Raw genomic sequence first — 16942 nt, 5'->3', positions numbered from 1 at the left:
ATTTAAGCTTGCTGTTACATATTTTGTAACAGCTATAATCCTCAAAGCGTCACTCAAAAAGGGGATCATGGGCAAATGCATCCACACGAGAAACAAAATGTTTTTTTATCCGAACTGATGCCAGATTACTAGACCATTACGACCGCGCCGGATTGCCCACATGCGTCCACTTTACATAGCCTCATTCGCCATTTTATGTCAATTGCCATAGTAGGGGAACGCTGCATTGGCCTCACGTATTATTCGAGGACGTTTAATACTCGTATGGTAAAAGTGAAAGTTTGTAAGTCTCTTAGATTAACTACGATAGGTATATGAACGAAACATAGTATCACATACAAAAACAAAAAGCTAGAAACAGTCCGCATTTTGTTAACTGTCAAACCGTTTTCAGTTCAACCTCATCATTAGCCTATAGCAGTCCACTGCTGGACCTAGACCTCTCCCAAAGCACGCCACTGGATGCGATCTTTAGCTATCCGCTTCCAATCATAACCAGGCAGCCACCTTTGGCAAGACGTCACCCCATCTAGCCGAAGGGCGTCCCACACTACGTTTGCCTAGTCACGGCCTCCACTCCAGAACACGTTTACTCCATCGGTTTATCGGCTCTTCGACAGATGTGACCAGCCCACTGCCACTTAAGCTTACTAACTCGGTGAGCTATTTCGGTGACTTTAGTTCTCTGTCGGATTACTTCGTTCCGGATGCGATCTTTCAGAGAGACTCCAAGCATAGCTCTTTCCATAGCTCGCTGAGTGACCTTCAGTTTGTGAACCAGTCCCACCGTAAGTGTCCACATTTAACCGTTTAAGTTCAACCTAATGAGAGCCATTGTAACAATGAATAAAGTCACAAATCTCCTAACCTAGCTAATCCTAACTAATCCTAACTAATATTATAAATGCGAAAGTAACTGTGTCTGTCTGTCTGTCTGTCTATCTGTCTGTCTGTCTGATACTCTTTCACGCCAAAACTACTGAACGGATTTGAATTAAATTTGGTATACATATGGTCTAGACCCTGAGAAAGAACATAGGCTACTTTTTATCCCGGAATTCCCACGGGAAATTTTTTTAAGGCGAAGCGAAGCTCGCGGGAACAGCTAATTCAAAATAAGAACTCAGTGATAGAAGTGGGGTGTTATTAGTCAAGACATTTCTTTTGCACTGACACTCTATCTATGGCGTTACATACGCATGGTAGAATCGGCCAATACACTTGACTCAAAGTAAACACCATTCACATAGGAAACAAAATGGCATAGTTAGTTCTGCATAACAAAGGTTCCTCCAGATGAACAACTAGTTACTGCATCTTTGAGCTGCTGAATTATTGTGGACTGCAGTATATAATACAACAACAACAGTAAGTATATAATACAACACTCACGAGCAATGAAAAAGTTCCACTCACAAAATATCGACACCAAATATTTTTATATAATTTAAGTAGCTGTGCCCGCGAGCTTCGCTTCGCCTTAAAAAGATTTTCCCGTGGGAATTCCGGGATAAAAAGTAGCCTATGTTCTTTCTCAGGGTCTAGACCATATGTATACCAAATTTCATTCAAATCCGTTCAGTAGTTTTGGCGTGAAAGAGTAACAGACAGACAGACAGACACAGTTACTTTCGCATTTATAATATTATTAGGATATTAGGATTAGGATATTAGGTAGGATTAGGATTTTGACGACCGAATGGCGTAGTGGTTAGTGACATTGGGACTAACATAACACTCTGGCAAAAAGTGGGTGCAGCAATGCACCTCTGCCTACCCCGTAAGGGAGTACATTAGTACAAGGCGTGAGTGCGTGTGTTGTGTGTTAATTTAGAATTTGATCAAAATATTTACGTATTTAGTTGGTTATATTCTGATGCGCTGTTAAATGTAATATATAAGATAAAAATTGCAGCCACAACATAATATTATTAAATTATTATGAATACATAGGCATATGCAAGTACATACATCAATTCTATGACGTATTAGTCGGTGCAAATCAGAGCAATGTTGACATGTGGTTTGGTTGCCCCTATATGAAGTGGTTTTATACATAGTTTAATATTCAATTTGGGGTTAGCTACTAGCAGTGTTGCTACTTGCTACACTATGTTATGTATATGTTTGTACATATTCCAGCTTAAAGATTATATATTTATAATTGTCTGTATTAATAAACTATTTAAAAAAATAGTATAATTCAGTTTATGTGTAGCCACATAGACTTAATTACAAAAACCACATTCAAAAGAAGCAGAGCATAAAAAAAAACCTGCAGTCTTTAAAAGAAACGCTGAGAAATAATTTCTTAGTTCAGTTACTAGCCTGTGCGTTTATTGGAGTTCGTAAGCAGGGTTTATGCTTAGTAGACTTACGAGATTAAAGAAATATGCTAACTCAAGCTGAATGCGACAGAGATATGGAAGCTAATGCTCAAATATATTGCGTTTAATAAAAATTACTTACCCACTTGGAACGCCCTAGGGGCTTAAAGAAATGTGGAGTAAAATTTGACTTAGCTTGGCACTTAGTAATATTATTATGTACACAACCCTAAGGAAAATGAGGATTTTGCACCTAGGTGACTGTATGTATTTTTTTCGCTCTTTATCCGTGGGAAAATGTTTTTGTAATCACGTGATAGAGAGCTGCTGTATCGCCGTTTTAGGATGAGTACTTACAGTATTTTCCTGTGCATTGTTGTTTTATTCCCTAAATATAAATTAACGAGTCTGAATAATGATTTTACTGTAAATGAATTCCCAGAAGGGCCTGAAGCATAAAATAACCACACCATTTACTGATTTCCTTTGTGGTCGCTGCGTTTTGAGGTCTCGGCGACCATTTTGTGAAAATCTGTACATAATTTATTTAAACAGTTGAGCATAATATTTTATAACCAATAACTTCTATCGGTAACAGTAGAGGGTAGGCAAAGGTAAATTGCTGCACACGAATTAAGACGCTAAACAAGGTGAAACCTTACCGTAAAACTTCCAGAAGTTTATAGATGGTATTCGTTGAGTAGATATTTAATTTTAGTATGTTGTTGCTGTTTTTTTTTTACAAATTTCAGACTTCTTGGAGTCGTAAGTCGGGTATACAATGTGCTCCTGTATCCTCAATAGGCCATACGATATAATTATGGATCCCGGCTTGTTTTGAACTTTAACCCTTTGAGTTAAGTGCGAAAGACAATTATTTGAGAAGCCTTAGCCGATTCCTAAACTCCATCAGATTTCATTTATTATTTGACTCTCCGTGAATTTGGCAATGAAAAACTTTATCCAGCACTTCATGAAAACTGCAAATCGTAAAACAGACCCTCATCAAAGCAAAAACAAAACACGGACGCAAGAACAAAACAAAATCACTTTAAAACAACAATGTCACAGTCCACACTTTTTCTTAGCAACACTGCGTCGAGTCAACAGTGAAAGAAACTACGAACTTCGACACAACGCCAGATTGTCACAAAGAAGACAAAAGTTGAAGACCAGAATTGTCCTCGTTGAGACAAAACGTACTCCAGAGGCAAGTCGCTTACAAAAGGACAATGGAGTTGAGTAACCTAGTCCCGTGTTGTGAGACGGCATGTGGAATGTTGAGGGTACAAAGGTTTATTTACGTATGTGTGTTGAGAAACTGATTCTGTAGTTTGTGGAAGGAGATACACTCGTAAACATATAGGGGTAGATGGTGTTGCAATAGTAAGTATAAGAGATGGGGAATCACGGGCGCTTTCTTGGCTAACCCACTATCCTCACTTGTGTCACGGTGTACTTATCATCATATCCCCACTGCTGGGGCACGGGTCTTCTTCCAGGGAAGGGTTTAAGCCTACTTAACTTTTGGTCATAAGATATTTCTTGAAAAAAATGTATAGACGAAATAATAAATATTTAAATTTTTAACAAAATATTTACTTACTCAGTAATCTTCTGACTCACTGCTAAATAAACTTCAATATTACAGAAGTTAAAGAGTAATTTGGTGCTTTATCACCATATCATCATATAAACCCAATCCAAAAAATCTTCCATTCCATTTTTTTCATACCATTCAGCGCAAAAATATACGTAAGCGATATCTTAATTTTCACTTTAACCTAGTCACCCGAGCATTATCACGGTTATTGAGTTTTTTCGCTGACTGAGCACCGTCGAGCATCGAACCCGGTACTTTTCGTGTAAACAAGTGATTTGTCTGTTCGCCCCATGAGTTTCTTACGGGCACGTTTCGCTTTTATGACTTCCTTACAAAATTCAAGGTTTCTTTGCAGCATACTTTTTTTGGCATGTGTATGATATTGAAGAGTACAAAATAATAATGCTACATGATATGAACGAGAATAGCAGGTAATAATATAATGTAGTTATTGTATTTTAAATGCCCCTTAAAATCTACAAGCTGAAGTGGCAGTGGGCTGGTCATATTTACCGAAATACCGATTATAAAGCAATGTTCTAGTAATTTAGTAAGTATACTTAATAATACATTATGACATCACTGACTTCGCTCCTCTCTGCCTATCGCACTACCTATCACGACATCACCAAAGGTTAACTGGTACAGAATGCTACTGGCATTAAATTCCCCTTTGTACTTATTTGTTCTATTTGCAATAAATAATGTATAATATTAATAATAAACCAAAATAGGTACAATACACGCGACAAACAATTTTATTACAGAGCGATCAATACATATTGTAATTTAACACGCCTTCAACCCTGTACAAACCCTTTGTATATTTCCAATAAGCACAATAAAGTGTGTTAATAAATAAAGAAATAAATAAGCTAATAATGTGCAGGTCAATATTTAAAACAGCCACAGTCCATTGCACCGTTGTGTTCGAGTGAAGGAGAGGCGGAAATGAAAGGCAGTGATAAAATAGTGCGCGGATATTATTGTTCACCCTGTAAACAGCATGAATACAGAAACGATGGCACTACGCTTTATACACTCACGAGCAATGAAAGATAAATATAAATAATTATTATGAGGGGACATCTCACACACGGCCATCCAACCAAAAGCAAGGCAGAGCCTGTAATATGGGTATTAGGCCCGACACCTATTAATGAGAGTTGATACACATATTATGTAAAGAATCTTTTCTTACTATGTAAAGTAGATTTTATTTTCCACTAATTTTCTTGATACCTACGTTGGTATGTAGATACAATATAAACAATGAAGTCGAAGTGATGTCTCTACAATAATCCTCCGAAGTTCCGGCCAGTATAGCACGTCCGTTATACGATAGTTCCCATAATGCCGTTTGTTTATGGCTTTATGCGACAAAAATGGTAATAAGCACACTTATCTACGAATGGGCAATAGGCTAGGACAGCAAAATTACCTCCATTTGTATTGACGCCTTTATTTTCTACTGACATTTAGGCATAGTCAACAATATCCCTAACTGGGTAGGCAGAATGTGCATGCATGTTGTTGCTTAACTTCAATGATCAGTTACGATCACTGAAGCTAGCTCGACAACGGACGCTTCAATAGCGTAATGGAACAAACTAAATGTATATTTACGCGTATTCATGTTACAATAATATTGATAACTTGATTCTCAGTCAACAAAACAACTGATTTATCTCACATGCTATGCGTGAGCTGTGTCCATAGCTTTCAGTGTAACAAAATAGCGACCGTCGGTAACGTATGGGACACATTACGGGTATCCGATAGTGCATCCATCAACGTCTGGCACAGTCGGTATAGGATTCTTTTACATGTTCATATACGTGGATCTAACTGTGAATTATGAAGTTTCACCTCTAGGGTTGAATAGAGGATATAATTTTATGAGTGTCGTTCCAGGGTGATTGTATCGTCATAATAAGCAACCAAGTCTAACTGCTATAATGAAGGTCCCCGGTTAGACCCCCGGCCGGACCAGTTTTCATGTACTGGTATGTAACTGTGTAAATATATCAGCTGTCCGATATCCATATTACAGGCTCTGACTTGCTTGGGGTCGGATGGAAGTGTGTGAGATGTCCACACATTATTATACACGGTATAATAGCTGAGGTACCTCGTAGATAGATAGATAGATAGAATATTCTTTATTTGTACACAAGAATAGATTATACAAAGCTTAAATATAAACACATAGGTACAAAAAAGGCGGTCTTATCACTAAAAGCGATTTTTTCAAGACAACCTTTAGGTGGAAGAATATTTATGTTCAGATAGTATTATATTCCGTATGCCCAAGTAACCAGCTAAACTAACTGCCGGTTTCTATAACTCTATCTATCCATTACTGGTAGTTACTTTCATACGATTTTGACATAATCAAAAGTAACAATCAGTCAAAATCGCATGAAAGTAACTACCAGTTATAGATAGATAGAGTTTTAGAAACTGGCAGTAAGAGATTATGGCAAAATGAGGTGGTACAGTCACCAAAAAGATGCCACCCCAGCGCAAACAGTCTGATCCTCTAAGACTCATAGAGGGAAGATAGATGAATCAAATAATATTTTATCGTACAAACAAACAATCTCTAAAGGTTAAGTATTTCTCATGCTATCACGGCACGTATCAACCGTCTGTGGTAAAATTTGAGTGTTTGTACTGAGGTGGTATATATATCTCTTTTGCAGAATGTACATTTCGTCTAATGTTAAACAGTCGATTGTCCGTGGAATAGTACAGCAATGTGCCATCCATGCAACCCATCACGTCCCCACTGCTGGGGCACGGGTCTCCTTCCAATGAAGGAAGTGTTTAGGCCTAGTCCACCGCACGGGTCTTGTGTGGGTTGGTGGACCCCAACACAAGCAAGCTTGTGCTGAGAGATTTGTCGGGTAACTGCTAGTTTCAATACTCTATCTATCGATAGCTGACAGCATTGAGTATGAATGGTCTGGAGACGAAATAGGCAGACGTTCCCCTCTGCCGGGGTAGTGGGCCAGAAAGGCCCACCGATTTATAAAAACTAGTTGCAGTCTCAATTTCCAATGTCAGAAAAATGCCATAGTGATGTACCGGTATGTAAATATGTGCTTATCGAAAAAAAGGTCACAGTTAAAGGAGGTTACACATAATTTATTTCATTTTTCATAAAATTGCTCTGATATTCGTTATATTACAAAAGTGGTGAACGTAAGCCGACAGGGTTGACTAGGGGGTCATTCTGAATAGTTTTTGGTCATCACTTTCAGGAAATTCAAGATGTAAAAATCCAACCAACTTTCTATGGAGCAGACAAACCATTTTACTCGTATAGCAATAAAATGTTTAGTTTGACAAGCAAATCATATGGTTAACTTTTTTGGAAACATTTCATCCACATTCTTTATTTTAAGAAAAAACTTTAATAGATTAGTTATATAAATAAATGCTTCATATGTTAATCATTGATAATTTCATTAATTTAAAATTATTATTTTCAACACATGATCTGGAATTAATCGATAACGCCTATCGATAATTGTTACATCCATGGCGAGAAAGAATGACGATACTGTGTTTATAATTAAATGTCTCTTCACATAACCCTTATTGCTAGGAATTAAAACTCATAATGTCATGTCCCATGAGACATAATCAAGGTAAACGGTATAATTTCCCCCCGCAAAAATTGGCAGACTTTTTTGTACCAAGAAAGATCGCTATGACGCTTCCCGAGGGTACATCCGAGTCCGCGTTGTTCTATGGCTGACTATCATACGCATTTTGACACATAAAAAGAATCATTCTGTCAAAATCATATGAAAGTAGTTGTCAGCTATCGATAGATAGAGTTATTGAAACTGGCAGTAAGTGGGCAAAGCGACTGTCAAATTTAATGTTTTCAAGCTGCCCGAAGGCCTCAGGCTATACGATTGTGATTTGTATAATTTATTAAACATAAAAATAATTATCCACTCTCGATTATTATTATGGTTATGTTACTATCCCTCGCAACGATCAGTCATGCATTTGCCTAATTGTAATCTACTCATGGATGTTTATCATTTGGATAATATCGTTATTATTTCCATTATAACTCACATAGTAATTCTGTAACCATTATTCTGTTGCACAAAGAGCTCGTTTCGGAATGTTTGTGGGAAGTCGATTCATTTTAATTTCAGTTTTGGATTTCATTTTGATTTCTGTTGCAAAATGTGAAAGTCATAATGGTAAGTCTATATCTTAAATAATTATATACCTATATCGTTTTTTAATTTTAAAATCACTTGGTAACTCAAAAAAAATATGTTTTTTTTAATTTTAGATTAATTATTAGATTTCAAAATTATTTGCTAGCTAGGTCCAGGTGGTTTACTGATAAAACATAAAACAGGTTGACAAGACGTATGCAATAAATGCATTTTCTTTATAAAAGTTTCTAGAAAACTTTAGCCCATTCGTTGCGCTGTTGTGTAGTATTTATGAGGAAATAATTTTTATATTATAAAGGAACTCTAAATTTATTATATATGAACTATTGTTATTAGTGTACCTAAACAAATCATAGTGCTATAGTCAACCTTTACCCCTGTTTAAACATGTAAAAGAGGGATGTCATAAATTTAACGTGTCATTGCATCTGAGTATATGTATAAGGTAGCGTATGGTACCAAACCGCGGAACCGATTTGTGATTGGTTTTCTTTGAGTCAAAGTATGCTTAGCTATATTTTGCCTAAATCGGCTTAGCCGTTCAAAAGTTATGCAACTTTTTGTGGTAAATGTCGGTGTTTTTAAGCCTTAATAAGGCATGGCGATACAATTTTTTTCGTTGCTTTTTGTCCGTAATTTAACGTACCTACGTAGAGTTCAATATAAGGTGAGAACTATTTTCCCTTTTCTTTCTTCCTTTGCTTTTCCCTTTCCTTATTAAGTCTTAACGTTGATTATGTTGACTTCCCAGAGAGTCCAATAACCTCAGTGGTACGCAAAGGGCTGGTGGCGACGGCGCGCGGCTGCTCGGCGCAGGTGGGCGCCGCCGACAGCGACCTCGAGCACCTCCGCGGAGACCCGCCGTTCCCGGAGAAGGCCGCTTGCGTCGTCAAGTGTCTCTTGAACAAGGTATCATCAGCAGGTTACTCTAGAATTTAGGATACACATCTAGGATACACATCTAGGATACACATCAAGGATACACATCTAGGATACACACCTAGGATACACATCTAGGACACACATCTAGGATACACATCTAACAGTCAGTAGTGCGTAAAGGGCAGGTGGGCGCCGCCGAGCGCGACCTGGAGCAGCTCCGCGGAGACCCGCCGTTCCCGGAGACCGCCGCTTGCGTCGTCAAGTGTCTCTTGAACAAGGTATGTCATGTTCCTTATAAAATAAGGAGTAAAACTGATACAGGCTCGTCGGTTTCGGAAACTCCTAATGCTCGTCTTGGGTATGTCGCCTATTTGAGGAGAACTATGAATGTAGAGGAAGCTTAGGAATCGTGGCACATGGAGGTCCATAGTTTTACAAAAGGCAAATCAACATCCGATGCCGGTACTGCGTTGATTAAGCACATATTTGACGCCTGGGAAGACCATCACGATGCTATTGGAGTCTTCTGTGATCTGTCGAAGGCGTTTGATTGTGTAGACCATCAGACTTTAATTTCGAAACTTAGATACTATGGAATAGGAGGAAAGGCTTTAGATTTGATATCTTCATATTTAGACAAGAGACAACAAAGGGTCGATATTAACAATACTAAATCACAGGGGGCTCATGTAAAAATAGGCGTCCCTCAAGGATCTATTCTAGGACCATTTTTATTCCTCATTTATATTAATGACTTGCCTTTTATGGTTGAAAAATTGACTAATATAGTTTTATTTGCTGACGATACTTCTTTGCTTTTTAAAGTTAAAAGAAGAGAAAATAATTTTAATGAAATTAATTCAATTCTATCTGACATACACGATTGGTTTACCGTTAATAATCTTCTATTGAATTCTAAGAAAAAGAAATGTATTAAATTTACACTGCCGAATGTTAGACAATGCGATACTAACATTATTCTAGATGGGAATAAATTGGACCTAGTTAATGATACTGTCTTTCTTGGGATGACTATAGATTCAAAGTTACAGTGGGGACCTCACATTGAAAAATTGTCTGGAAGGTTGAGCTCCGCAGCTTTTGCTGTACGGAAAATTAGACAGCTGACCGACGTTGAAACCGCCAGATTAGTTTACTTTAGTTATTTCCACAGCTTATTATCGTATGGCATTTTGCTTTGGGGTAGAGCAGCTGATATTGAAACTATATTTGTATTACAGAAAAGAGCCATCCGCTCTATATACAAACTTGGTTCCAGGGATTCATTGAGAGAACTATTTAAAGAAATTAACATCCTTACAGTTCCATGTCAGTTCATTTTTTCCAATTTAATGTATGTACGAAAGAATATTTCAACTTTTGATACAATTGGCAGTAATCATGACATTAATACTAGGAACAAGCATAAGCTGGCTTTTCCAGCGATGCGTCTGGCGAAAGTTAATAAATCGTTTTTAGGGTACTGTATTAGATTTTATAATAAGCTTCCAGCAGAAGTTGCTCAAATGCCAGAGAATAAGTTTAAGTGTTACATTAAAGAGAAACTCAGTAAAAAAGCTTATTATAAAATTGATGATTACTTAGAGGACGTTAATGCTTGGCTGTGATAAGTAGTTAGCTCTGCTCATATTATTATAATAATAATTATTAAGCTTATATGTATTGTATACCAACTAGTTTTAAGTCTTTTTTTGAAAAGATGGCTCAGGAGTTTCTTGCCTCCGTTCTTCTCCTTAGACAGAAAGAGCCCCCCCTTATCCGAACGGAGAGTAATTTGTAAAAATTGACGTTCATCAGAAAATTTTATATTTGTACGATGAATAAAAAAATTTGAGTTTGAGTTTGAGTTTAGTCTCTGACTACCCCTCTGGGAGACAGGCCGGTGTATGTATGTATGGTAAATCTGGCAAAATTTGATAGAACTAACACATTGCTTTTGATAATTTATATTCTATTTACATTTTGCTAAATTTAGAATCTTTTAAATACGATGCTACAATATTACAACTGCTAGACGTTTGCGTAATATTTTTAATGTTACTGTTGGTAAAATTACTCAAATATCAAGCAGTAATCTGATAATACTTTGTAAGAACTCTATAATAATATAATCGTAAATATGTATGTAAGTAGTTTGAATATAGCTTAGAGATTGCCTGCCCTCGCTAATATTTTTAAGGTGGACGCTTTACCTATATATTTATGACAATCCGATTGGTCCTATACGTACGGAAACGTATAGGACCAATCGGATTGTCATAAATGTATGGAGAAATAGCATCGACAATGTGAACGCACTTGTGTGAATTTTTATACATAGAATACTGAATGCGATTCGTCCGTTGAGTACGATGCCGAACGGTGGTCGCTTAACTATATTTTTTTTAATTGTCCTTTTAATCTAGGGTGTAGTTTTAACAGTTGCTTTGTCTTGTATTTAAAGATTGGCATTGTTAAAAACGACAAGTACTCAAAATCTGGATTCCTGACCTTGATTACACCTCTCGTGATGGCGAACAAGAAGAAGCTGGAACACATGAAGTCAGTCGCTGACAACTGTGACCAAGAGGTAGGTATACGGCATTTTTTATAATTGGCATAAAACGTATACAATCTTATAGAGAGTATAGAGACTTGCACCAAACATTTAAACGAAATTTAATAATTATATTACTGTCCTGCTCAGTCAGCAGTTAGGCAGCTCCTTTTTTTTAGCAGTTTGATTTTTGTTTCTTTTTGGCCCTCACTTCTTAGCTACATTTCATATTAATATCCTAAAGAGGACAGATTTTATCTACTCTATTATTTCCTCCACAGGTGAACCACAAGGAAGCTACGCCGTGCCAGCTGGGGAACGAGATCACCGCCTGCATCTTCAAATACGCACCCGAACTACATTTCAACAAGAGAGTAAATTAAACATTACCTTTACCATCTATTATTGTTTGTTTTTACGGAGATATCTTTAGTTTCGGCAGCAGTCAGAGGCCTTCAGGCAGCTTTGAAACCTCTGACAGTCGGGTTGCCCACTTTACCCGACAATTGAATCAGCACAAACTTGCTTGTTTTGGGGTCCAACAACCCGCACTTGGCCAGCGTGGTGGACTAGGCCTAAACCCTTCCTTGGAAGGAGACCCGTACACCAGCAGCGGGGACGTGATGGGTTGTGATGATGATGATAGCAATTATAAGCAATCTGTAACAAAGACCTTACAAAAGAATCTCTTACCGTGAATATTTGTCTAAGTATGTACCTTCTAAGTAGTAATTAATTAATACAGGTCAAGTCCACGTTTATTCTACCCTACACGTGAACAGATTTATCAAGATGTTGTGCAAACATGTTACCTACTTAACTAAGTATTACAATGTGACTGAACTAACTTTGTGCATTGGAGGTATGGCCTTCCGCCTAAAGCGGGATTTACACCATAAAGGGTCGTGCACATTAGAATGGCAAATTCGCTGTAGATCGTTTTATTTTATATGACAATGCGGCTTCCTGCGGCTGCGCCTGGTATAGTGTGCGATAGTTGATTTTTCTAAGGGCGCGTTACACTGCACATTGCGTAGAGTGAGCGAGCGCAAAGAAAGCAAAATGTAAAAAGTCAGCACTCTAAAATAATAACAACAGATAAATCAACATAATGTCACCGATCCTGAAAAAGTATGCTGTAGTAGTTCCTCTCGTATGAAAATATAACAAGAACAGGATTCCTCTCTAGTCGTCGTTGCCCGAGAGCTCTCGCATTAATAACCTTACCAACATTATATCTCTGACATTCAACACTAAAAGTCGTATAACTATTATGCTATCGGCCAAGATTTTGATAAAATATAGCTAAGAAGAGTCGGAGTAACATTACCAATCAAACTAAAAATAAAAGGGTAATCTTATAACACCCTTCTTTTTCCGACGGGAGTTAAATAGTAACTCGGTCCTCATAATGTGAACGCCGCTTTAGTCGCATAAAGAGATTCTGGGCATTCCCATACAAGCACGCACATTTCTCGTGCCCTAAGTTTGGAACATAACTTGGGCTCAAGTTGTTGCTCTGCCAATGCAAGCCAACGGTAGAGACTTGGTACTTATATATAATTGTTTCTTTAGTAGGCTTATCTAAACACAATCTGGCAGTAAATGTTATGCTAAGGGTCTGTTTTATAATGTCTGGATAATGGCTACCTGTGGGATAAAAGACATGCTTTCACTGCCTAAATCATAATTACAGAGAGTGACTTTGCAACATTGTCTTTTATCCCGTTTTGGCCCCTATCGTTCACTTTTAGAAATAAAATACTCAAACCATTTTTGAAAACAGAATCGAATTCGAATCTAAAAGTTCTTTTGCTCACGGTACTGTATTTCACATTATGGCTGCGGCTAATACACTCCATAATTTATTCCACTTTCTGTAACTTTGTTTGACACGGCAACCTAATAAATACTTAAGTTTGTTTATCGTAAAATAAAATAATGATAAAACTTTGCAGGAACTTCATGAATTACTTATTTGTTAGAAACCAAAGACAATCTTGACAAACGGGCAGTATACCTACCTACTGGCACTGCTGTACTGATTATATGAAGAATATTATATTCTATTCTATTCAGAGAGGGGGGCGAAGTTCCTGTACGTGGCTCTCTCGAGTGGAACCTTTGTAAATGCCACCTTAAATTCAGCTCAGCCAGCCTAGCTCCCGACTCCCTCTAAACTAGAGCAGCAAGCCTGGGTGTTGCAGTAGCTGAGGTAGGCGCTCTGTTGGTCCAAGAATAGATAATCTTGTCTCTGTTGAAGAATATTCTCTTGTTCAGTTTACCGGTGACAAACTGATTATGAAAGATAAGCGGAAATATACCGAAATCTTTACAGCAAAATATTAGTCAGGAAACATAATAGCCAACCAATTCTAGAATACAAAACTATCCCATTAAGATGTGGTTATTATCTGAGACCGATTTAGCCACTCCATTCAATAATGTCTACAAGGGTGGCGTAATAAAACGATTGCTTACTTCGGCACCAGACAGAACCCAAAGAAATGCAAGTACCTATAAAATAAGTTATGAGACTTGGCACACAGCCAAAATAGATGTCTATCGAAAGAAGTTTAAGTTGAAAGCCTACTACATATTGAGTGATTTTAGAGTTAAACAAATCTAATTTTTTTTTTATGTAATTACTAATTTTGCTTAGAATTTCATCAGTGCGGAGATAATTTTGTGTATCTGATAACCTGTGGGTTGACTGTTAGAAAAGGTTTTTCACACGTTGTTCTTTGTGCACGTTTATATTAATATTTATGCAGTAGGATAAAATACCCAGATAAAATAAATAATAAATTAGTAATAATAAAAAGCGAGGGGATTTCTGCCAACGAACCTCACGGTTTGGCAAAACTATGTGTCTGTTTATTGAACTTTATTGTATTGTGCTTTTGTAAATAAAACTGCTAAACAATATATATATGACTAACTAACTACTACAGTCAGAGGTTAAAATAATAAAGATAGCCCTTTACGCTCATAGGTCACAAAGAAGCCCCACGCTAGCGGATTGGGGCAACCGGCGATACCGCCTCACACCTCGTCACGCGATCTCAGAATAATTACTCACTTTAATCCTACTTATAAATTATAATTAAATGGGATTAAGTTGGCCGAGTTACCAAAATATCGTCAGTTTTGTTATGAGTATCAACAAGTAATGCATCGCGCAAGTTAGGACGCGCATAAATCCACTCGATATCATTTTGTACACTCAAGAGCTATGAAATAGTTCCACTAACAAAATATCGACACCAAAATGACCATAATTTTTTAAAACATTTATTTAGAACTAGCTGTTCCCGCGCGCTTCGCTTCGCCTTAAATAGTTTTCCCGTGGGAATTCCGGGATAAAAAGTAGCCTATGTTCTTTCCCAGGGTCTAGACGGTATGTATACCAAATTTCATTCAAATCCGTTCAGTAGTTTTGGCGTGAAAGAGTAACAGACAGACAGACAGACAGACAGACACAGTTACTTTCGCATTTATAATATTAGTTAGGATTAGGATTTGATCAAAGTCTGCTAATATCTGGTAGAGTATTTTCCGTTTAGGTGTAGGTGATTTGGTGCTATTGTCGCTGGAACTTTTTCATTGCCCGTGAGTGTATGAACTATCTCATACTATAACTACTTACTACTTTTCTTATAAGTTCATGATACTTAAATTCAACACCCGAAAATTGTAGTATGACTTTCAACACAAAATGCTTTTTTTAGCTACACTCTTGTAAACAGAGTTATTTGTTTATAGATTAAAGGAGGCATAAAGTGCTTTCACTAACTGGAAATTTCGTTTGATGTACGTACGTGCAGTGTGTTAGAAGTACGAGTAACTTGTTGAAAAAGTTTCCCAATCTTTAAAGGGAGTTGTTAGTGCACTGATAATTATTTACTCTACCTTCAAAGCATCGAGATTATAGAGAAAAAAAAACCGGGAATTTTGTGTGGTTTACGTCAAATAAAGGCTGTAATAACTTTAAACCAAGGACTTTGTTTAAACTGGTAAAGTTACGCTGGCATGCCTTAGGGCTGATTTTTCAATAGTCAGATAAGTGTCATCTGAGGAATAAAATTGTTGCTGTCATTGTCTACGAATAGGATAAAGTTAAAATATGGTGGCAATATTTCAGCCACTTCCTGCAAAAGCTTTAGCTGCCAAAAGGTTAGGAAAATGCAGCATTACTATCCTCAAATATCAAAAATGATACCCAAAAAAGCACCGAAGAAAGATAAATACTTTTTTAGTAAACCGTTTACACGAAATTCTTTCCCCGAAAAGAAACTCCCTTTAATTTTACACCGACATCGAAGTGCTAAGTAAGCGGCAACAGACCTATCTCCTTTGTTTACGTTAGCTTAAAAATGGCGTCATAAAAAAACAGCTATTTTAAGTAGCTTAGCTATTCTATTATCCGTGGAAAGGCGTGAATGCTTGTGCGGATAGCATTTGCGTTTCACGAAGTGACGTTCAAATTAGTTTTATGTTATGTTAGTATAAATAACCCAATCTTAATCTCTTATTCCCTCCATCCAAAGGTTGTCTGGCAGAGATCGCTTTTAGTGATAAGACCGCCATTGTACCCTAATTAAGTTGAAATTTGTTAATCTTATTATTCTTTGTTGGTGTACAAATAAAGTGTATTCTATCTATTTATCTATCTAAACGGTAATGGCTCAATCGGGTAAGCTTCTCCCCCGCTTCTCACGCTTCAGATGCGGCTTCGAATTCAGGCCCTGACATGTACCGATGAGTTCTTTAGAGTTTAAGTACAATGTATACCATCGCTCTTACGGTGAAGAAAAACATCGTGAGGAAACCTTAATAAAGATTCCATTCGAGAGAGCCAGGTGCAGCAATTGGGTTTTTTTCAATCAGATTCTAACTATCCAATTGAAAATCCCTTATCGCTCACTCGCTAGTTTTTTTAACTCGCCAACTAGTATAGCTATTAAACTATGCCAGAGTCATCGAGCCCTATGGCCCAAAGTAACTGTATACATAAGCAAGAACTGAATTCCTGAACTTATTTTTTTATTCTACTACAATTATTCAGCCAATCACAGTGCTCTCTATACTATACATTTTACTTTCTCAGATGTGAAACAGGCCGCGACTATGCAAAAGTAGTGTGGGACGCCCTCCGGCTAGATGGGGTGACGGTGACGACTTGCGAAAGGTGGCTGGATATGATTGGATGCGAAAAGCTTAAGATCGCATCCAGTGGCGTGCTTTGGGAGAGGCCTACGTGCAGCAGTAGACTGCTATAGGCTGATGATGATGTGAAACTGAAAGTTAAACTATGTAATTTTAGTAAATTATGAAAAAAAATACAAATTTATGCTAATTA

The 16942-nt window shown here is 37.3% G+C and overlaps 1 protein-coding gene across 1 annotated transcript; it reads left to right on the top strand.

The window, feature by feature from the left end:
• Nucleotides 1–7982: 7982 nt before the first annotated feature.
• Nucleotides 7983–11976, top strand: LOC105389207. The gene is made up of 4 exons (XM_038120623.2): nucleotides 7983–8159; nucleotides 8893–9050; nucleotides 11488–11613; nucleotides 11862–11976. Exons 1-4 carry the CDS (start codon nucleotides 8078–8080, stop codon nucleotides 11961–11963), a joined length of 468 nt encoding a protein of 155 aa, XP_037976551.2. The 5' UTR covers nucleotides 7983–8077; the 3' UTR covers nucleotides 11964–11976.
• The last annotated feature ends 4966 nt before the right edge of the window (nucleotides 11977–16942 follow it).

The sequence above is a fragment of the Plutella xylostella genome, chromosome 14 (genome assembly GCF_932276165.1).
Source record: "Plutella xylostella chromosome 14, ilPluXylo3.1, whole genome shotgun sequence".
NCBI classification, from domain to species: Eukaryota; Metazoa; Arthropoda; class Insecta; order Lepidoptera; family Plutellidae; genus Plutella; species Plutella xylostella.
This window is presented reverse-complemented; position numbering and strand designations above follow the sequence as displayed.